We start from the raw sequence: 22,785 nt of genomic DNA, 5'->3' as shown, positions 1-22,785 counted from the left end.
CTAATACATTTATATTGTAATGTACTCATTCTAATATATTTAAAAAATCATTTACATTGCTGGTATGTTATCATTGCACAAATTAACACACTCTCTACAATTAAAAAAAAAATTAGAAGAGTTCTAAACTGACGCGCTGTCTTCACTGTCTGCACACACGCTCAAGGCTGATTTATACTCGACGCGTCCGCAAGTTCGCTTAGGTGCGCTTGGCAAATATGACGTCATCGCGGTGTTGGCGGAAGTTCGCTTTGGGGTGTGCACGACATTTTTTGTAACTTTACGCGCAGCTCCGCTTCCGAAGATGGACGAGTTCAGAGCGACTCTAGCCGAACATGCACGTCTGTGCCAGCATTTGTGTGAAACAGAAGCAGTTTGATGTTAAGTTCAGTCACACACACAGATCACGCTGCGGCCGCACTCAGACATTCAGGAACAAACTTTTTAGCGCTGCCCCGCAATTTTATCAATTAAATAGCTTAATCGCTCAAGAGCTACATTATCTTTCTCAACAAGGAGCTGGTAACATCGTTGTTTCTAAAGGAATTAAAGCCACAGCTTTACTGTTAATAGAGAAACGCGGCAAAACGGTGGTAATTCATACATACACAGCCTCTCTCTCTCTCTCCCTCTCTGTGTCGTAAATGAATAGTTGATGAATTACACTTTTCTGAGAATAGAATATTGAAGTGGAGATCGCTAAACTGCAAGCTAAGCGGTGTTTTCAGAAAGCAAGCGCGTTTATCCACAGTGGAGAGAGCGCGTGTGCACATGGTTGCCAGGTTGACAAAGATAAGTAGCACATTTAGCAGATATTTCCGTATTGCGCAAGTGTAAAGCTCTGTTTTGGGGATTACGTCTCTTTATATCAGGCAACCCCGTTGTGTTCCTCTGCGGCCAGATTAAACCTTGTTGTAGCCTATATATGTTCTATTCATTCTTTTTTAGAAACCTCGCAATTTTCTACTCAATTTTAAACGTAAAATTTTAAACAAATTAAGCGCGTCCACTGCTGCACACGTGCCACAATATCGATACAGGGCCAGCTGTATCGATACTCGTATCGTCACTCGTATCGTCAAATCTCTGTGACGATACATCGTCGTATCGATATTTTGAACACAGCACTAGTCGTAATGTGTTGATAAATGGATGCACAAATGAACATGTTTGCGAAATTACAGACGATAAACAGATGCAAGTGTCAGGCAAACGGAGGCGTACTAACTACTTTTTTTCACTCAGTGGTTTGGTTCAAAGAGTTTAGAATAATTATGAGGAGCATGTTTTTTATCACCTGATAAACATGAAGGCCTTCTGGCTGGTAAAATCATCCATACTTCATATTAATGCTTTAGTATATCTGAAAATAACTACGTTTTCAGATATACTAAATATAAATATATATATATAAATATATATATATATATATATTCCCAGATATTTCCCAGTTTTCCATGAAAATGAAAACAAAATACAAAACAATAGCTTGTGCTATAACACCTACCTTTACTCCAAGAGCTTCCCCTGAGATTACGTTCACAGTGACTCCATCTTTGCTGGGTTTGGGAATCTCTTTGCTCTTCAGCTCCTGGTACTGAGGCTCCACCATCTTATCTGCACTTTTCAAGTTCACCCAAAGCTGAAGGCCATGAATGCGTCCGTCCGACACAGGCATCTCAGCATGAATTACCCCACGACCTGCCGTCATCCACTAACATAACAGAAAACAAAGAACGAGAAGTGAGAACAAATACTAATGTTTTATTCCATTCTATTCCTAATGGAAGACCTATCTGGTAGTATTTGCCAATAAACAGACTAACCGCTTGGTTCAGGGGCTTTGCGCACTGGTTAATGTCATCTTCATGTGGAGCATGAGAGATCTTTATGAGCTTTTATTTCAACGTAAAAATGAACCACTCCACTTTTACAACAACAGCTGAATATACCTAATGGAGCACTTTTCTTTCACCTCTTCCTTTTTCGCTCTCTCTTAGTGGAAATTTCCATTCGTTCTGAGGTTTAGCAGCCCCTCTCAGGGAGCCATTGGGCACTAAGTGGTTTGAGTTATGGAGTGGAACACTCAGCAGCTTTTTCCTTCTATGCGCTACTGGTATTATCAGGGAGTCCCTGAGTGTTTGATGGTGAGGCTATAGCCCCGGTAGCTGGAGGTTAGGTGCGAGCTGTAGTTAAAGTAGTGAGGCCTACAGACATATTAAATGCCCATTAAAACATTCCCTCACTGACCCGGGAGAAATTGAGACCGCTTTATGACACAGAAAAACACAGGAAGTGCCCTACGGGTGTAAAAGCTGTGTGTGTATGCATGGATATAACATCCTATTAAACGTAAATACATTTTAATTATAGCTTAATTTTAAATTATTTTAATTTGCAACCATTTTTTACAGTCAGTATATATAAAAATAAAAATGGTGGCTTTCATTCTATCTATAATAGACTTGCGTAAGTGTACATATTTCTGATGTGTTACTTTTGGCTCACTTTTTTTAAGTAAAAGGTCCGGTCCCACTTTATATTAGGTGGCCTTAACTACTATGTACTTACATTTAAATTAATCATTTGATACAATGCACTTATTGTGTACATACATGTTTTTACATTGTACTTATATTTTAAAAATACCTGCATGTAATAACATCTGTAATTCATTTCTGTAATTACATTTATAATTACAATGTTGACCAATCCCTTACACCTTAGCCCACCCTAAAACCTAGCCATGCCACCAAACCTTACCCGTATCCCACCTCAATACCAGCAAAAGTGCTATGCAATACAATATGAACACAATAAGTACATTCATTGTACTTATTTATTTATCTAAGTACATAGTAGTTAAGGCCACCTAATATAAAGTGGGACCAAAGGTCGTTTTAAAATGATATTAGACATGTAGTCTTTAACATAACAGTTATTTTCCATTGGCAAAATTTCACATGAAAAAAAGTTCAGTGTTGATTAAATTACTACAAGCTGTTCTACCTGAAGATCCCCAGGTTCTAACCTCCCGCTGTGACCACAGGAGTCTTCATGGGCTGTTACTCCACTCAACAAGTATGTTACCTGTGCAAAAAGCAAAACATATTTAACCACATATGTGGGAATGAAAGAAAAGTCCCACATGTGAAGCCTTTTGAAACACAGGGATGAGGTGTAAGATTGTAGTTTTCTGATTGAAAACGAAGCCATTTCTTGGGGAAATATTCACGCAAAAGACAGTATGGAAAAGTCATCAACTTGACGTTCATTTAGAGGAAAATAAACATGTCAAAAATCATACAGGTGAAAGGTGAAACATATTTCAAGGGCTGTGTTTGCAGAGTAGATGCAAAAAGTTTATGTTTGAGGGATTTTGGTAAAGCCCTGATGGACTATAAAGCTAAATGCCAAAAGCAGATACATCCTAGGCTGTGAGATGGAAAATAAAAAAAGTGTTAGCGGGTGATGATCTAATGAACATTTGATCAGTAAATAATTCTGACACAAATACGAATACACATACACATATTTTTCGAATGTCTAGTAAAGGTCTTTTATGCAGCATAAAAAAACAGTCCTTCCAGGTCAAGACAGAGCTAGAGGCTAGATGCTAATGTGTCATAATCAAAATTTGCATATATTAAATAAACATCTTTCCAATTAACAAAATCTACCCGAAGCCTTTTCCCATTTGTCCACTGAAAAAGTAAAAATGAATGTACATGGTCAGCTGCAGGTGGTCCGACATACAGCGTGGATGGATTGCATGCCATCTCTCACACAGACAACGCTGCTCTCAACAGGATACGGGAGGCAGGGTAAGAGGTCAACATCTGAACCCTCGGAGGCTTGCTTGACCTGTGGCCACAGGCAGCCTGTGATCTGCAAGCACAGCTGTGATCTGACAGTCACATGGCTGTTCGTGAGCAAACACACCTGCATGTCTCAGGCAACATAGAAGTCCAATTCTGCTAATAATGCTCATATGAAAAATGAAACCTCTAGAACCTACAAAGAGAGCCTAAACTCGACGAGCAGAATGGACATTTATCCCTCACAGCCTTGTTTTAATTTGCATCTATCCTGAGTCTAAAGTCCATTGTATATTGTTTGTCTGTGTTATGTACTGTATGCCTGCTGAACAAATTACTACTCTAAAGGGAATAAATATTTAGCCAGAATTTGGCTTTAGAGTGCTCTCACAATGAGTCACTTTCCAGCAAATCTCTGAATACAAATATTACAAGAAAAATCCATTCATGAAGAAAGGTGACACATAGTCAGACTCATTCTGTAAAGTGAATGAGATGAGACTATATCTGTGCAGATGGCAATAGATGACACCAAACTGTTTAAGGAAACAAGTCTAAATGATTTCCACAGCCGCACAGACCCACTTTCCATAGGAACAGTTTATGCCAAACACATTGCTAAACTGTGAGTAAACAAATGAGTACATCAGATGTTGTAAATAAATAAGGAGACAAGAAGGCTGAGTGAGTTGGTCAGCTTTTCTTTAGTCAAGTTTCAGAAAATACTCTCAGGACCAGTTCTGGCCAAAATACTGACATTTTAAAGGAAGCGTTTTTAATGACCATACATTCTCTCACAATTGAGTGAACAGTTTTTGAGTACTTAAACTGCCAAAAACGATGGGAGTGGTTTACTGGACAATCTTTATATGCTCGGCAGCTTTGTTAAAATTGCCTTTTTTTCTGTTTGGACATGACATTTTGAAGGACTCCTTAAAAAGAAAAGAAAGAAATTGAGAAAGAAAACCCAATAGGCTTTAGTTACATCACAGCAACAAACCAGAATTTGCTACTTTCTAGTTGGTTGCATTTGTTTGCAGGGAAGGGGCATTATCATTCCAGAGTGCATCTGATTGGATAAAAAATTTTTGTAGTACAGGATGTCATCAATATTTATTGTCAGGTTTTTTTTTTCTCCAAAAAAAGACAGCACATTTTAAATGTGTGGGCTATGTGCTAAAAGTGAATTTTGTCAATGTTTTGTATATTAACATAGACGACCTCAAAGCGAAAATCAACTAAAGCCAGTTTGGGTGACTGCAGTGCTAAAACGTTAAGAACCTGTGAGCCCTCTAGTGGTCAAAGTAATCTATCATTGCGATGGGTCCACCTTCTCCTATTTTAACTCTTTTCATAGTGTATTTTTAATTCAGTGAATGTTAACCATTCTCAGTGTCATTATTTAGTTGGAAAAAAATTAATAAGCCTGTCGTATTTAATTATTCAGACGGCTGTAGAAGCATCATTCAAAAATATGTTGTCACGTTGTACCTGTTACTTTTCTCAGCGATGTTTTGGATGGACTAATCACAGCCGCTTGTTATTGCAGGATAAGAGTACTAGTTGTTTCACGGAAAACAGATGTCCGTTTATCAGAAAATGTTTAGGTATTTAATATAATTAAACAACTACACATTTAAGTGTACCAAAGTCTTTCGTAAGACAACAATAAAAGTGCTGAAGTGTCTTTTTGAGCCGCCACGCGCCACCTGGCGGAAGACTCCGTTTTGTCCTGATCGGATCTGAACAGGAAGTAGAAGGCTAGTAACATTACACCGCAATTTACTTCAATTCATTTCATCTGACTGCAAGGATTAATTTAAGAAATGTCAGTCTTTCCATAACTGTATTAATTCATAGTTTGAACGTACACGGCTTTGCCTCTTGACTGCTGGAAAATAAATAGCGTTTACCGTCTCAAATCCACGGTGAGGATGATCAGGAAAACCCGCTGGTTTGGCGATACAGAATTCATCCAGCATCAAGAAAGGGTCGAGATTCTTCAGCTGAAATAAAACAGTGCATTTTATGCAATGTGTCATCGTGCATTTAAAAAAAACCCGAGTTTCATGCGTTAAAAACAGCAATGAAAACTTACTTCTTTCCGTCCAATACTCCGGCGAACTCGAGCCCCGACGCCTTCAGACTGTTCCACACTCAAAACGACCTTAGCAACTCTTCTAATCATGATAAACACCTTGATATCTCCTTATAATCCCAATATTTTTCTTCAGTTCTCAGTTTGTGAGCTCCCAAATGCACCGGAAGTCAAAAACGAAACAAGATGCACATTTATTTAGACACAACTTGGCACTGCAGAGTTATTCGCTCTTATAGTAAATCTGTATCCACCTATGACAGGTGTATGTTTTGTTTGTTGACGTTTTGGGTTTGCCATGGCTTCCTTCACAGATCACAGTCCCACTAGATTCGGATTATTTAAAGGCGCAGTGCAAGTTACAATGACAATGCAATATTTTGAGCCACATGAGTGACTATGCATTTACACATGACTGTTAGTTTAAATGAGAGCCAAAAAAAAAGGTTAGGTCATTATTTATTAGTCAGCTTCATATACAGTGCAGCATCATAAAATATAATTTCACAGCTGTTAGCATTCCCCCCCTTCCTTGTTACTTGACACCTGAGACTGCTGATCTGGTTCTCTCTCTCTTTGCAGGTGTTTGTATGTAGATGTTACAACCACATGAGGCCGTGCATATGTGATATGTACTCTTCAGTGCGGGTCTTTTCCATCCTTTCTGATGTACTCTCATCCAATCCACTGTGTTGAGCTATGATGTCTTTGAAAATGCGTATACTCGCAGCTTGACCCCCTGCAAGGTTCACTGCATGAGGCCCAACCTGTGGATATTTCATATATTTATTACCTGTACTGTACTTGTGGTAATGTTATCTGCAGCCTAAATCATAGTTAGCGTGCAGGTGTTATGTAGAAATGACTCAGTGATGACTCATAGTACGATGACTCACTCAAATGTTTTCACCTCATACCACACATAATAATACATAACAAGAACATAACAGCACCTGAAGTGCTGCATATTGTCCCATCATGTAGAGGGGGCATCCTGCTGTCCACTGCAGTGATTCTGTTATGCATGGCCAGCCCTCCAGAACCTGTCAAGCAGGAAATGCTTAACTTTTGTACAGTTGTGCCCATGAATAATTAAAAACACTTTTCAGCATTTTAAAAACCTGCTGTATTTGATACACATTTCTTAAGCTTCTAAATTATCAACATGATCAAAATTTATTGAATAACCTGTTGTACACAATCTACTACATGCCTTCTGTCATCTAATTGATAGTTCATACTTTTTAGCAAGTCAAAGGTCTTTAGGTTGTGGTACACCTGTCTTTTTATTTTGAATTCTTTATATTGTAGTAATATTTCAAGATGAGCACTTACTGGACTGAATCAACTTTATTTGATTACCCATACATGATTTTTTAGAAAATGTTAAAATGTGACTATCAAATATGATACATCAGGCTTTTAAAGAACATTTATTTTTATTTCTTGTAATGCATTTCATTAAATGAAAACTACAAAGCTTTGATTATGATACTAAGGATTTATGAGCCACCAAATCCTGATGTATCAAATATGATACTTAACAACAAGGGTTAAAAGTCTGGTCTATTACCATGCAAGTATATAGTGTAATAATGTATTTATATTTGTATTATGATTCTTATGTTAAACCCCTGTTTTAAAGTTTTTGGTTAAGTACAAACTTGAAATGTCCACTTGCTCACTTGAATGGGGAATTTTGTCATGATGTCCGAGAGTAAAGGGTCCTGGGTAGTATCCAGTTTGCAGCCTGTTGCCAGCCAAATCTTTTCTCCACCCCATTGTTCTCTACTGCACAAGGAAACCCTCCAACGTTGTGACTGATAACACCATTTAGCTTCAGCCACCTTGGGGTAAAGACATTTTAAATAATAAAATATTAATTACATTTAATTAAGAAATCCAGTAACTTGGTTTGCACTGCTAGACTCTTTGAACTTAGATATTCTTTGGACTTTGTGCTCAGCTGTTTATGACTCATGACATGTAGCATCCCACTTGAGCATAGCTGCCTCACAATATAGCCAAAAGATTTTGACACACCTGGCAATGAGCTCTGATCAGGAGCTTGCCACTCTGAATGAAAGGCTGAAGTTGTGCGTAGGCCTCAGGGGTCACTGCTCCTCCTTTCCTGGCTTGTTTAATCATCGCTAGCCTCTTGTGAAGACTTCTTTCATTATAGAACTGCCTTAAGTAGGCCAGGCCATCCATCTTGATCCCATGCTCAACGTGGGAATAGCGTCCAATCAGACTCTCTATATCCCCAACGTCAAACTGCTTCAGCTGAGAGAAAGAGAGAGAGAGAGTAAAGTTTGTTATTTTAAAATAATAAATTAAGCAAATGTGCTGATTTTTTGCTTCTTCGAGCTTGAAGAAAGAGGGGTGGTGGGATTAATTTGGTGGTTCATATATCTGACATCATTTCTACAATGGCCAACGTCACCTAGAGCACCTTTTAATAAACATTCCATGTCCATTCATTTATTTGGCAGGTAGCAGGTTGTTAATCTCAAAATAAACCCCTTCAGGGTGATACACGACCCCTAAACTTTGTATTGGTAGGGATTATTTGGCAGTTATGATCAGTTGATTTTACATTTTCCTATATGTAGCTATGTTTACACTCAATTTACCTGTAAGTGTTTTCGTAAAACCCAGGTCACATGACATGCACCCTGCTTCAGCGCAATTGAGATAATATGGGCGCTGGTCAGACCTCCACCTACCACCATCACTCTCTGACCCATCTGACACACAGGAGGAGAACCTGAGAAAAAGTGCATATTCATCGTCTTACATTATTCAAATATAGTATGTATTTAGTTATTTTTTGCTTTATATCTGGCTGATCAGGAATTGATAACGTTTAGAAACTCACCTGAGGAGGATTCACCCATCTTTTCATGTGTACAGAAGTAATGCATGAGCTGCACTGTGTGTTGTAGACTTTCCTCTGGGTAACTCTCCTGTATTGCCCGCACCCAACATGGGATGTTTGCCATCTGCGACCTGGAAGGTCCAGTCGCCATGATAACTGTTTTTGCCTCTATATTTTCCCCAGTGTGTAGTGTCACCTTGAAAAACTTAACCTTGCTCTCATCCTCAGTTAAGACTGGGATGATTCTGTCCACTGTGGCTCGGATTAAGACACTGTCCAGGTCAAATTTGCGTACCTAGGTGGAAGTCCTTTGCAATGTAATCCATCATTTATTGTTATTTCATAGTGCATTTATAATTCAACTTTTAAAGTTAGTATAGTATTAAAACACATTGCACTTAGCATTCCAAATTAGATATTTGATCATGTTATAGCTGAAACTCAATTTCTCATAATGCTCAGAGCATGCAGCACAGTTTTTCTTAATACCAGTAGTGCTGTTAAAGCAACTGTATGTAGTTTTGTGTAGGTTTGCGACTTTGGAGCCCCCTACAGTTAAAAGAGTGGAATTCACTGTCGTAAATATAACACTGCAGTAATTAAGTGGACAGCTGCACGTGCATTTGTTGCTGCCATAAAGCAATCAGTCCTTTTCGGGGAATTTCATACCTGCTCACCAATCTTACATATACTTAAAGAACAGCCGTTTGTGAGGGAGTGTGAGAAAGAAGCCAACATCATCCTTATTAGAAGTCAGTGTACCATCAGAATGACTTTGAATGATTAGGCTATACTTAAAGAAAAAAAAACAACTTACATTCAGTTGCTTTAAAACCAAGCATTCCACAGTCGGTTTATTAATTATTGTTAGTCAGGCATTCTGTTGCGTGATGTTCAGACCTGCCCCTGGAAGAAGTCAATACTGAGCTGTGTTCCTGGAAGACTGAAATACAGGTTTTTCTGTAGGCCCTTTGTTGTGCTAAGAAGCTTTTTGTCCTTCTTTCCCAGGCGATTGTCGTTAAAAAATGCATTCTCATCCTGAATATACATTTTCTCAGGTAAACAGTTCAGCTCATCCTCCCGATTTTGCTCCAGCACAAAGTCCTGCAAGGCCTTCTGAGATTGTACACAGATGCACAAACTATTAGTCCTTTTGATAGACAACATCATTGTAATGTTTATTTCTTGGTTTGCATTATTGTTTAAATATTGTTCGCGTCTGACCATCTGTTCATCTGTTCATCTGTTGTATTTTCTTACAACAAAGTACTATAACATTTTTTATGCTTTAAATCAGGGATTTCCAAACTTTTTTTTGTCAGCCGAAGCCCTTTGACCTAAATATATTTACTTGAAGTTTTCTTTTGAAGTTTTCCTTTTTCCTTTTAGATTTTAAGTTAACATTTCAATAGTTGAATAACACATGCTGTTCACGGTTCTCTGATGTTAGTTAATTGTCATAATTGTCAAATTATGTTTAGTTAGACAAACTACATTTCAGCATTATAGTAAATGTTTTATTTGAGTTGTTTTTACAAGACACCATCCCCCAGCACTGTGGAGAATCAACAACTGGCAGATCAACTCTAGCTGGAGGGGAGAGAGAAAGGCTAGTAATTGTCAATTTATATATTTTTATTCCTTATTTACTTGTTTTATTTTTTATTTATTTTTATTTTTTATTATCTGTGTTTTTTGTTCTGTCACTGTCATTCTGTTACACTGTGGAAGCTTCTGTCACGAAAACAAATTCCTCGTATGTGTAAACATACCTGGCAATAAAGCTCATTCTGATTCTGATTCTGATTTTTCATTTAAAATTGTTTTGTTTATTTTTCCATTCTTATGAAATTATTTAGCTTCTCATAAACTTACGAACCCTCAGTTTGGAAATCCTGCTTGAACTTTTGCGAAGAGTAGAGTATTTCAAAAGCACACGCTATCAAAACGGAGATGCAGATGTCAACACATGCTCTCCAGTGCTAAATTACCTTGTTAAATGGATCGGTGTGCACCAGCGTGTGTGATCGAAGGTGAGGGATGTTCAGGGCGGTAAACTGACTTTCCCACAGTGATGTCCATTTTCCATAAGAATCCACCACTTTGAAATGCAGCGGAGGACATGGCAGACATTTGGCTTCATTCTTTGTGTCAAACACTGGCCCTGTTGGAAAGAAGATCTAAATCGGTCTGTGATTATAGGATATATGCATAGAAAAATAAACCATAACCAATCTGTTGTCCTTTTCACAAACTGCTTGACTCACTGATGGGTTGTCTCTTTTTGTTTTTGTAGTCTACACTTTTAGCTTTAGTTTTGCTCAGCTGAATTCCCTGAAGGATGTCAGCACTAGATTGGCAGAGAGGTTTTTCAGGCTTTGAGAGCAGAGTAGCGAGGGTTAAAGCATGAGGACCTCCTCCAATTATTAAAACATCCAACATCCCTAAAGAGAGAGAGAGAGAGAGATGGAGGGAAGAGCTAATGAAAGCAAGCAAGAGAAAACAGCAAAGGAGAATTAATGTTTGCATGTCGCCTCTAGTTGAATGGTCTTACTAGTTAGAAAAATAGAACAATCTTGTACTTGCTTATGAGGTCTGTTTCCTCAAAATGAAGAGCAGTTGGTTGACGAAGTGACCTGTTGGACAAACAGTTTTTGGTTTGGGAATAGTGTGGCACGTGTTACGCTCTATAGATACTTTGGCTCATGATTGGCTGTCTGACTGAGTGTCGGTCTCAGAATAGCTCTGTCCTAGAGCAGAGGGGCTTAATTTTAGCTCACACTCATCACTGTTATCTAAACAAGAAAGAACTTTAAATACTGAACATTTTGGTATCTCCAAATCTCCAAAATATAAAAATACCATTTAACATTTTATAAAATATTGTTGGATTGGATATTCTGGATTAGTAACTCTGAAGGATATTTGATGCTACAAGTTTGTTGTTTGCTATATCAGAATTGTTATTATTAATTACTAACAAACATTAAATATATGATCCAGATCAATGCCAGATATGGACATAGTTGTTTGTTTTGTATAGATGTGGTCTGTTGTAGCAGCTACATGATCGATTCAGAGAGGAACCTCTATTTTGATGTGCCAAACTGCTTGAGTGAGTATGTTTGTATGTATGAGTGTCAGCCTCAAAAATGTGGCTCTTCGGGTTTTTCTGAAGGTTTTGAGGATGTTTATAAACATTTTACATTGTGGTTTGAGTCAGAGCACCATGTAGTTCCTCTGGTATAATTTTGGCAATCATGTATGCATTGGTTGGTGTGTGTGGTGGTGGAATGGCATAAAACTGTCTGGTGACTTGTTGGCAGGAAACCACAGTATCAAAATATCATATGTATGAACCATGTTAGCAAAACTATCAATGTAAAATGAAATATTTCTTTCAAAAATAGTATTCCTCTCCAGTGAGCTGTCACTTTGAAATGTTCTTGTATGGGGAAAAAAGCTCAATAAAAATTCTTCAAATTTTCTCTTATTGTGTTTTTTCCAGAAATATTCTCGATTCCGTTATTCCTGTCAGAGACATATGTATAGTTTCTCTTTCCTTATTCCTTCTAACAGATATGTTTTTATGTTTAATGCTAAAAACTAGCATTCAGCATTGAAAAAGAAAATGATTGAGTTTAGGCTTATGTGGACAGATGTACAGCAGCAGTTGGAGAAATGTCCACTAGAGGGAGACATGGACATGTCCAACTTATTCGTCACTGTGTTTTGGGGGTTGTTAGCCCAGTCTGTTGTTTTATTTTATTTTTGTTGTTTTATTTTTATTGTTTCATTTTATTTCTCCATTCTCATTAAACATTTATCTGCTAACCACTTTCTACCTCTTTCTCATCAAATTTTTAAACCTACCTTCTACCTTTCTCCCACCATTCATTCATATCCAGTAAAAACGGATATGCCATTTTTATTTTATTTTGTTACGTTTTGGCCTGAGGCTGAGCTCCATGTTACAGAAAGTGTAGTCTTGCTCAGCATCATGTTTAGGGACGTGAAGATGTAAAATTGATGTCCTTGTTTTTGTATGTAAATGGTGATCTCTGCATATTTCTCTCCTGATTCAGATGAGATGACTTTTTCATTGAAGAAAGTAATACAATGGATCGAGGACTTGTTTGAACTAAAAAAAAAAAAAAAAACGATGGATTTTTACTTTCCAAGACATTAATTGCTGGACTGTAGTCGTGTGGATTACTTGTGGATTATTGGGATGTTTTTATCAGCTGTTTGAACTTTCATTCTGGCGGCACCCATTCACTGCAGAGGATCCATTGATGAGCAAGTGATTTAATGGTAAATTTCTCTAAATCTGTTCTGATGAAGAAGCAGTCTACATTTTGGAAAGCCTGAGAGTAAATAAATTTTCAGCAAATTTTTTATTTTTGGAGTGAACTATTCCTCCCACTGATGGGATTTTTTTTTTTTTTTTTCTTCTTGTTTTGGTTTGAGCACACATACATCACATTACATCACCTTCCTGCTCGCCCCAAAAGCATGATGATGATTAATACTGAGACTGAAGGAGAGAGCATAGTATTACCTCAGAACTGTGAACCCTGACAGAAAGACGCTTTGTGGCAAGTTTGTTTACTCCTTCATCTGTTTCATAGTCATATTCTCTATTGTTTTTACTCACACTCAGAAACACCTGCACACTATTTAAAACACACATACTGATGCTTTTAGTAACAGAAATGAGTAATTAATTGCATTCAACCAAAAATAAAAGTAAAATCTGCTGGGTGATACTCATTCTGTGAGTGACATATCACGTTTATGATATAACTTCAGGGAAATATGTAGCGCTGATGTCACTCTGTGGGTGACTTTGACCTTTTTTATTCAAAGGTTTGCTCTTATGAGGACATGCCACTTGTATAAGTGCTTATAAATTAAAATATTTGTATTGTATTGTATATGTACATTTAAATTGCGTATCTGATGTCTTTTTTGTCTCTTTTGCCTCTCCATAAATAGTTCAGCAGTGGGCAGTTTAACAGGATACTCGTAGCTTTGTAGAGTGACAAGCAGGAAATGTTTGTACAAATCAGGGTGGTGGAAGCTCGTTAATTGTTTTCTCATTCAGTGCAACTATCAAAAATAGCTTCAGTTTCAAATATGGGACTGGAGTTGTCATTAGATAAGCATGCAGTTAATAAAAATAGCCTATATCAGAAACATTGCTTATAAAACTATGGTACAAGTACTCAGTACATAAAGTCAACACAGTGTTGTTTTATTATTAAATGCCACGATGACTCTCAGAATTGCTGAAAGAGTCTGCACCTAAAGATATAGATATATTTGCTTGTTTTGTATAGATGTTGTCTGAGAGGTCAGAGAGCACCCTCTGTTTTGATGTGTCAAACTGGTTGAGTAAGTTTCTGTACGAGTGTTAACCTCAAGCGTGGCTGTATAGGCTCTTCAGACGTGTCATGTTTGTGTAAACATGTGTAAAGGTGTTGAGGATGTTTATGAACATTTTACACTCTGGTTTGAGTGTAAAGGGCCATGCAGGCCGTCTGGTATAATTTTGGCAATCATGTATGTGGGTGTGTAGAATGGCGTAAAACTGTGTGGTGACTTGTTGACAGGAAACCACAGTATCAAAATAACATATGTACGAACCTTGCTAGTAAAGCCATCATTGTAAAATAAAATATGTAATTTACAGGAATAGCTGAGAAATTCTGTTTAGTTGTTCACCCTTATGTTGTTCCAAACCCAAAAGAATTAATTTTTTCTATGGAACACAAAAGGAGAATGTTGAGGAATCTTCATACAGCTCTTTTTTTCATACATGGACAGTGGAAAAAAAGGGGAAAAAAGCACCATAGACTACTATAAAACCAAACCATGCACCTTAGCTTTGTGTGAGGATATTAAATACCATATTAAATAAAAGTACTTTTTCCTTGGAAATGTACTATGTCTATATACTGTTTGTTTGTGGATGGATGTCAAGTGTTTATGAATGCCTTGCTATTGACAAAGTTAAAAAAAAAAATAATTTGAGGTTAACAGTTACATTCATCCACACAAAGTGCCTCTTCCCCTGCAGCCAGTTTCCTCTTCTTTTGTTAATATTACCTTACATGAGGAAGTACGGTATACGATCATGTTTCGGGAGTGTAAACGTGTACTGTTCTGCATGTGTAACCTCATTTTCTTATTTCCTCAAAGTATTAAATATGTCTATTTAGGTCACTTTCACTATCTGTGTTTGCTGTGAAATAGGTTTTGTGCACTGCACGGTGGAAAGAAACAATAAAACTTTGTGGTGATTCTGAAAGGAAGGCTGGTGTTTTCACACCTAGTTTGTTTGAGCCCTCCAAATGCTCTCAGTTCAGACATAGGTGTAATTTTCAAGTGGGACATGTCTCCACCACTTTTTGCCAAAGTCGATTATGTCCCCACCACTTTTTGAAAGCCGATGAAAAAATATAACATGCAGAAGGCTTATAATGCAAAGTAAAAGCTTCTCCAACCCATCTTTATAATTTAATTCATTCATGTAACACAAAATACATTTGCACACGTCAGACAGGCCTGATCTATTAACCTTGTCATGAACATATCAGAATTTATAAACAGTAAATGGCGTAATTATGTGTGCAGCATTGCACATTCTGGACCGCACACACTCTACTGCGTGACAGTGATGAAGTAAACAGAATGCTTTATATTTACACATTTTGATCAAATATGCCACTCTCATAAATTAAACACACAAATTACATGATGTAATTATCCAGAAGTTGAATTATTATAAGTTAAAAATCGCCCCAGTTTATAATAGACAGCTACTGTAGGCTATATTATGACAGTGAGGCAGGTCTGGTTCCAGAATCAAATCACTAAGGGTGCTTCTGAAAATAGTGAGAGCTCTAACCTTAATGCTAATATATTTTGACATATATTTTGTCAAAATACATCCATTGCTATTGCGCAAAGAGCGCTCCCTTTATAATTACCTTTGTACACTACACAATGAATCTCTTATTTACATTGTATTTGTTATAATGAGAGGATTCACGAGTGTACAATACTCAGCACGGGACAAAAACAGTAAGTGGAATTTTAACTTTTAACGCCTCTGATTGGTCATTGCGTTCATGAAATCAACAGATATATATATTTTGTCAAAATACATCCATTGCTATTGCGCAAAGAGCGCTCCCTTTATAATTACCTTTGTACACTACACAATGAATCTCTTATTTACATTGTATTTGTTATAATGAGAGGATTCACGAGTGTACAATACTCAGCACGGGACAAAAACAGTAAGTGGAATTTTAACTTTTAACGCCTCTGATTGGTCATTGCGTTCGTGAAATCAACAGATATGTCGGTGATTGGTTACATTAAATGTTATTATTAAAGCTTCAATTGAGGGTGCTTACCAGCTACTAGCACCTCCGAGGGCATTCTGCCCGCTTTAAATCAGACACAGAGATGAAGTACTGTGGTAAATCAATTTTATTTGAATGTATGAATTATATGATTGATTTGAATTAATTATCGAGAGAGAGAGAGAGAGAGGGATGAAAGTTGCGTATGTGAATTGCATCTGTGCATCACTCTGCAAACAGTGAAGCTGTGAGTTTAGTTACTTTAAATATAGCAATTTTACCCCCAAGTCGCTGAGGAATATAATGTAGTGATTAAGTATCAAAGCTATTATATTAATAAAAAGTTGCGGGGCAGCGTTGACAACATGTTTCTGTGCTCCTGAATGTTTCTATGTGTGCACTGCGTGATCTCCGATCTCTGTGTGCGAGTGATGCGCATATGAGCATGTGTGTCAATGAAAGCAGCGCATTAATATGGAACGGTGATTAAACTGACTTGGAACTACCTGTGCATTAAACGGTTTTAATTTATACCTGCCAGGAGCAAAGAAATATTTTAATACCCTTAATCTTATCTGAGGAAAAAAGGAAGCTGAATTAACTTTATACATAATGTTTCCTTTTAATTTTAAATTTGACTGAAATGCATTGTTAAAGCTCTGCAAATGTCATGATCAGGGATTGCCAGATCTTCCTCACCACCTTCCCTGTCCACTTCGTCTTTCCAATTTTCCAGTTGGTCAAACTCCAGCATTCCAATGCTGCACAGAAGGTTCTTATGAATTTGTGGTGTGAACAAGAAAGGGTCTGAGATCACTTCCATGCTGAAGAGGACCAAAAAAAAAAAAAAAGAACCAGGTTCTCTTTTGAATCCGCTATATTGTGAACACCAAAAAGAACTGATGTCACTTTCAGCTAGTTTGCTTTCTGGTTCACTTTAAGTGAACTAGGTTTGGTTCTTTTAAATCAAACTATATGTGAAAACACTATATGTGAAGGTATACATTAAAAGATCAGTTCACCAACCTAAATAAAGAGAACGTTTCCTGTCAAAAGGTCAGCTTTGTGCCCCAGTTTGCAAACAATGGTTTGCCTTTCAGATTCAAGAGAGATGAGCAGCATGTGCAGTGTGGTCATATTGTTTGGCACAGATAATCTCAAAGAGAGCTGTCAGTTTAGAATTATTTTACTACCTTTTCCCATCTTTGTGATTACACTTTGATGTCCTTCCCCTACAAGTCTATACTTCTTCTTTTCCAACCAACGCTGACACTGGTTCAGTGACATCAAATGTAGCTTCCTCTTCCTACTGCATCATCAGGTCTACTGGCTTTCAAAAGGCAGTGTTTTAGAGTCTGGACACACGCAGCCTCATAATCGGCACTGAGATCATCATGGCAGCTGAGGTATGCAGTGTTTCGTTGTATGCAGATGTAGATCAACATCTATGTTATTTGATAAATGTATCCAGTTGAAAACATTTAATGTGTGATGTCTTCTAGGGAAATCCTGTTTGTGGTGGTGTTATGTTGCTCCACACTGAACGTGAAGGGAAACACTCGTATGAAGTGAATGGCTTTTTTAACTATAACAAAGGAAAATTCGCGAGGTGAGACTCTATCTATCTATCTATCTATCTGTCTGTCTGTCTGTCTGTCCGTCCGTCCGTCCGTCCGTCCGTCCATCTATCTATCTTCAACTGTGTAACTATCTGGCTGTCTGTTCATTCATCTATATCTGATCTTTTTCAGCAAGGGAGATAAAGTTATAATGATAAACAACACAGATGTAGAGGTTTTGACTCCACAGGCATTTGCTGAGCTGCTGATTGAAGAGTCTCCCTTACTTGTGAGTTTTGTATTTATTGACACACTAATGCACTCATATGCACTTACTCAGTTCAATGAAATGTAAGAGAGAAGTGAAACTGAAGTTTTCACAGGGGCTTTTTTGCCTAGTCAGGAAACTTTGATTGATCACATGGACATGTGTGTGGGTGTTTAAAACATTAAATTCCAGAGATTACATCATCATGGTTTGTTTTTGATTAACTGCTTGAGGAGTAAAACATCTGCCTGAGCTAGTGTGATTTGATTTACATTAACTGTGCTGAGGTCTTAAATCTCCTCTCTTAGACCATACATCATTCACCCAAAAGGAAAACCAAAGAATGTGAATCTGAGGAAATCAATGTGCGTAAAAAGGAGGAGCCGACAGTCATGAGATTCAGCGTGATGATGGTAAGAGAGGAAGATCTGGAAGCCACTGGAGTTCAACCATCGCCAGAGTGGGAAGACAAGGACATTGAGGATGACTGTTTCAGTAAAGACAATCTTCTGCTTGTCTCCATGGCTGAGACAAGCTTCAGTGTGGTCGTTGCTCGGGGCTGTGATCCTGACAGCCCTTGCAACAGCTGTGGAGGGATGAATTGCCAATTTAATGACGTTGTTGTCCTGCCTGCGACAGCTGAGATTACCTTTAGTAAGAAACAAATGTTGCATTCGTTGACAATACAATTCAAGTTCTTAAACGTTATAACTGATGTCCATAAAACGTATTTTTCCTCTGTTTTGTCAGATTCTTCAAGGATTTTGATGCGGATTAGAGAGCAAAAGAATTTGTTCATTAAGAGTTCCTTGATGGAAAAGTATGTCACCCCAGAGAATCAGCATATGCTTTTGAAAGACACCATGTCAGGTTGGTAATAAATAGGGATGCACCGATACCGATACGATACTGGTCTCCTGTACTCGTACTCGTACTCGTTAAAATGCCCCATACCAAACGCCGATACCTATATATATATATATATATATGTATATATAAATTATATAATAATATAATTTTGTAAAAAAAAAAATTTGCAATCAAATTAAAAGTTTATTTAGAAGTAAGTTAAATAACTGAACTATCATTCTTTGTTTTGATTTGATTCAAGTACATTTTGAAATATATTTTGCAATACTTTTTGTTTCAGCAAAAATCACCCTCTACTATTATACTATCACCAAGGGCTGTGAAGGTGTTCCTGTTGTACTGAACTTCAGTGGCACAGAAAACTTCTTCTGCTGTACCACCAAACAAGGTGAAGATAAGAAGATTTTGACAGTCATGGTAAGTTTATTTTTATTTTATTTTATTTGTTTTTTTTTTATGCATCTTGGCACCTAAATTTAAAGGAATGTACTTTTTATACTTTTTTTGGAACACTTTTTTATGTCTTTTTTTATTATTATTATTGTTATTATTTTCAAGTCAAGTGAAAATCAATGAGGTCCAATATAGTTTGGAAAGTTTTTTAGTTTTTTTATAAGTATGATTTATGCACTATTCTTATAGGTGAACTGTTCCTTTAAGCTGAAACTAGACTTGTTTTGTTCGTTTGCAGAACTGTAATAAAAAGCACCTGAAAAGCATCTGTCCTGATGACCGAGAAAAATGGTCCCTTGTATTTTACATGTCTTGTGGGCGAGACAATCTCCGGCGTTTTGAGTCAGCTCTTTACAGAGGATGGTTTATCTACACAGAAAGGGTAGATAATAACGAATTGTACATGCATAAAGAAGATCAGTTTGACAGTAAACAAGACAGTGCCTTCTCATTCATAATTCTGAGTGAGAATGGGTCATGTTAGAATTCAAGGTCTTGATATGGACATCACAGAATTGAGAAGAGTTTGTATAGTAGTGATAACTTATTACAAACTATTACAAACTATTTTAAGTATCAGTTTTGTATATCACACTTGTATATGACATTTTATAACTGGGAATTGTTCTCAAATTAACTTGCAATTCAAAATAATGATTATTCAAACCCAATCCTAACATAATGAACTGATCTTACTGATTCAAGCTGACATGACCATCCCTACTGAAGCCTACTGCTTCATTAAAGATGTCAATCAATTCTTTGGACTGGCATCTTGGAAAGAAGCAAATTGGTCAAATTAGTTTAAGAGAATGTGCTGGAGACTGTTTAGAAGCGTTGGTTAAAGTTGCCACATGTTTTGGATGAGTTTAATTGTTAAGGTTGTCTTAGAGGAAGCAGCCTCTTCCAAAGAATGGTGTGTTGTACTGCCATCGCAGTAGTGAGTAGATATGTAGCATACTATGAGCTGACGTTGTTTTGTTTTTTTGTCATCTTTTTTATATTCAGCTACTTTTAAACTGATGTTTGTAAACCAACACATGTAATTCATATTTATTTGTATTGCTAACTGCTCATAGTTACTTTTTGTGCTAAAATATTATAATTTTGCAAAAAAATGTTAAATCTTTTTTAAACACAATGTGTGTCATTCCTGTATTTATATCAGCTATTATTTACATTTGTTAGTATAAGATAAAAGCTACTAACAACTTGCTTTTTCTGAATAAATGTATAATTTACCATATTAACGTGTGTTTATGTATTATGTTTCTTCTATAAAATCACAACAAAAAAGTTATTAATCAAGTTTAGTGCTTCAGCAATTGTTTCAGATTCATCCTAGTGTTTTACAAAATAACCAAGACACTTCAACAAAAACCCTTTATTTTGTGGAAAACACAGTGATCAAAATTAGAGAACAGCTGTAGCACAAAGAAAGATTACAACTAAAATGTCTGAAGGTTACAGCAGTCAAAAATTAGTGGGAAGTGTACAGGCCCTTGCTTATAATGACTTCAGCACATCTACAGCCACAGGACATCACTAGTTTCTCACACTCCTCTGGTTTTCTTAGACATAAATTTGTTGCTAAGGATTTTCCAGAGATTTTCAATCGGGTTTAGATCAAGACTGCTGGCCATTTCATTATTTCAATGTGTTTAGCTTCAAGGAACTGCTTTACCAGTTTTGCAGTTTGACAGGAGTATTGTCTTGCATGAAAATTGCTGACTGATTGGGAGATGCTTGCAGGGAAGGTACCGCATGTTGCTGGAGGAGGTTCTGAGAAACATTTGCATTCACTCTGCCTTGTAGCTGTATAAAGGGGTTTTCACACCGTTCTAGGAACTAGCTAGCAGGGTCGTTCCTATAGAACCAATTTCTCCCTCGTTTTCCTGGTTGCATTTGCACCGGCAGCAGCGACGTCTTTGTGGTAAATGCCGTTATTGCTGTTTTCCATGTTTGTGGAGAATATATATATAAATATATATATATATATATATATATATATCGATTTTTCGATTTGAATCAATTCTTAAATCCCAAGAATCTATTAGTCTAGCCTGTTTTCATTTATTGAACAAACATTGTAGTATGCCTCCCATAAAAATAAATCGCAATAAACTATGTGCATTGTTTCTTTTGATATGAAACAAAGTCTCAGATTTCAAATTCTGAACTTTTTTTTACAATATTCAAATAATAAATTCCGTATGTGTATGTATGTATATGTATGTATGTATGTATGTATGTATGTATGTATATATATATATATATATATGTGTGTGTGTGTGTGTGTGTGTGTGTGTGTATACACCTTGCTACGAGCACTGCGTTAGGCTAACCGAGCGTCTGCTAAATGACTAAATAAATAAATAAATATGTGCTTCATTTTCGTTGGAGGAATGTGCGATGAGGGGTTAACGCAGTGAAAACTTAGGCTACAGTAGATGGGGAACCGATTGCTCCCCCATGATATTTTGTAAACTGTATTATATTGCAGATATTATAACAATCTATCGATAAACACACCTTGTCCTATCGCTCTGCGCCGCAACTGACTTCTTTACACACTTTGGGTTCAGTCTTTCCCCAGTTTGATGAACATAATGTTTCGCATTGGACCCAAATAAATTTAACTTGCTTTCATCACTGAAGTGAATTTTGGAACAGTTTTCCTCTGTCCACACAACATGCTCCTCTAATCTAGCCTTTTGATTCTTTCTGCTGATGAGAGATTTGCTCACTGCAGAGTGTACTTTCAGTCCACATTCTCTTAAATGTAAAGACACTGTATGCTGAGACAGATCCTTACCCTGTTCAGTGCTGAACTGGCGAGCAATTCCAGCTGCAGTGTTGAACCGATTCCCCATTGAGATTCTCCGCATTATCCTGTTTTCTCGTGCATTTGTCTTTCATGGACAACCAGCCTTTTTGAGGGACTTGAATGAGATAGTGACATTGTAAAGATGCAATATTCTAGAAATCGCAGATTTGGAACAACTAATTTTTCTTGCTATGGCAGCTATTGACCTTCATCTGGACAACCTGCTGTAGGAGGGTTTCAGTGCCTTTAGAATGGCTCACCGTTTTGCAAAGTCAGTGAAAACTGCACTTTTACTCCTGTTAGGATAACTTCAAATAGTACTAAGCCAGGGGCGATTCCAGGATTTTCATTCCAGGATTTTCATATCACCTTTATTTGACCCTCTAACTCTAGCACTTTCTATTCTATTTTAATTCTACTTTATCTATATTTATCTTTTTTTATTTTTTTATTTAAAAAAAAACAACAAAAAACAAACAAACACTAGCTTTCTATTTTTTCTATTCTATCTACTTGTTTTTCTTTGTGCGTGTGTGTGTATATGTGTGTGTGTGTATAATATTTATATATATATTATATACACACCTTGCTACGTGTACTGCGTTAGGCTAACCGAGACTTGTCATTTGCACTTATAT

The 22,785-nt window shown here is 37.0% G+C and overlaps 3 protein-coding genes across 5 annotated transcripts in view; 1 reads left to right on the top strand and 2 right to left on the bottom strand.

Moving 5' to 3' along the window:
- The window catches only part of pir (pirin), an 11,231-nt gene extending 5,078 nt beyond the window's left edge, over positions 1-6,153 (bottom strand). The window contains exons 1-4 of the mRNA XM_016566762.1: positions 5,917-6,153; positions 5,732-5,824; positions 3,010-3,090; positions 1,508-1,714 (exon numbers count right to left, since the gene is read on the bottom strand). Coding sequence (XP_016422248.1) covers positions 1,508-1,714; positions 3,010-3,090; positions 5,732-5,824; positions 5,917-6,006 — 471 coding nt within the window. The 5' untranslated portion in view covers positions 6,007-6,153. The remainder of the gene's footprint in view (positions 1-1,507; positions 1,715-3,009; positions 3,091-5,731; positions 5,825-5,916) is intronic.
- A 205-nt stretch (positions 6,154-6,358) lies between these two features.
- On the bottom strand, positions 6,359-11,446 carry LOC107751137 (uncharacterized). 3 transcript variants are annotated; one of them, XM_016566761.1, is made up of 10 exons: positions 11,377-11,437; positions 11,062-11,273; positions 10,786-10,958; positions 9,695-9,910; positions 8,795-9,089; positions 8,550-8,683; positions 7,960-8,199; positions 7,602-7,763; positions 6,870-6,959; positions 6,359-6,683 (listed from the first exon to the last, which is right to left on the bottom strand). In XM_016566761.1, exons 2-10 carry the CDS (start codon positions 11,234-11,236, stop codon positions 6,516-6,518), a joined length of 1,653 nt encoding a protein of 550 aa, XP_016422247.1. In that variant the 5' UTR covers positions 11,237-11,273; positions 11,377-11,437; the 3' UTR covers positions 6,359-6,515. The 3 variants fall into 3 exon arrangements, with proteins under 3 accessions (XP_016422247.1, XP_016422245.1, XP_016422246.1); XM_016566759.1 differs by having other exon boundaries at positions 6,360-6,683; positions 11,062-11,238; positions 11,381-11,446; XM_016566760.1 differs by having other exon boundaries at positions 6,360-6,683; positions 11,062-11,238; positions 11,377-11,444.
- Positions 11,447-17,496: 6,050 nt separating this feature from the next.
- On the top strand, positions 17,497-19,804 carry il1fma (interleukin-1 family member A). Its single transcript, XM_016566782.1, has 7 exons — positions 17,497-17,576; positions 17,673-17,779; positions 17,922-18,018; positions 18,306-18,651; positions 18,748-18,867; positions 19,148-19,284; positions 19,559-19,804. Exons 1-7 carry the CDS (start codon positions 17,565-17,567, stop codon positions 19,802-19,804), a joined length of 1,065 nt encoding a protein of 354 aa, XP_016422268.1. The 5' UTR covers positions 17,497-17,564.
- The last annotated feature ends 2,981 nt before the right edge of the window (positions 19,805-22,785 follow it).

Source organism: Sinocyclocheilus rhinocerous, unplaced genomic scaffold (genome assembly GCF_001515625.1).
Source record: "Sinocyclocheilus rhinocerous isolate Xijiao unplaced genomic scaffold, SAMN03320098_v1.1 scaffold1413, whole genome shotgun sequence".
Lineage (NCBI taxonomy): Eukaryota > Metazoa > Chordata > Actinopteri > Cypriniformes > Cyprinidae > Sinocyclocheilus > Sinocyclocheilus rhinocerous.
This window is presented reverse-complemented; position numbering and strand designations above follow the sequence as displayed.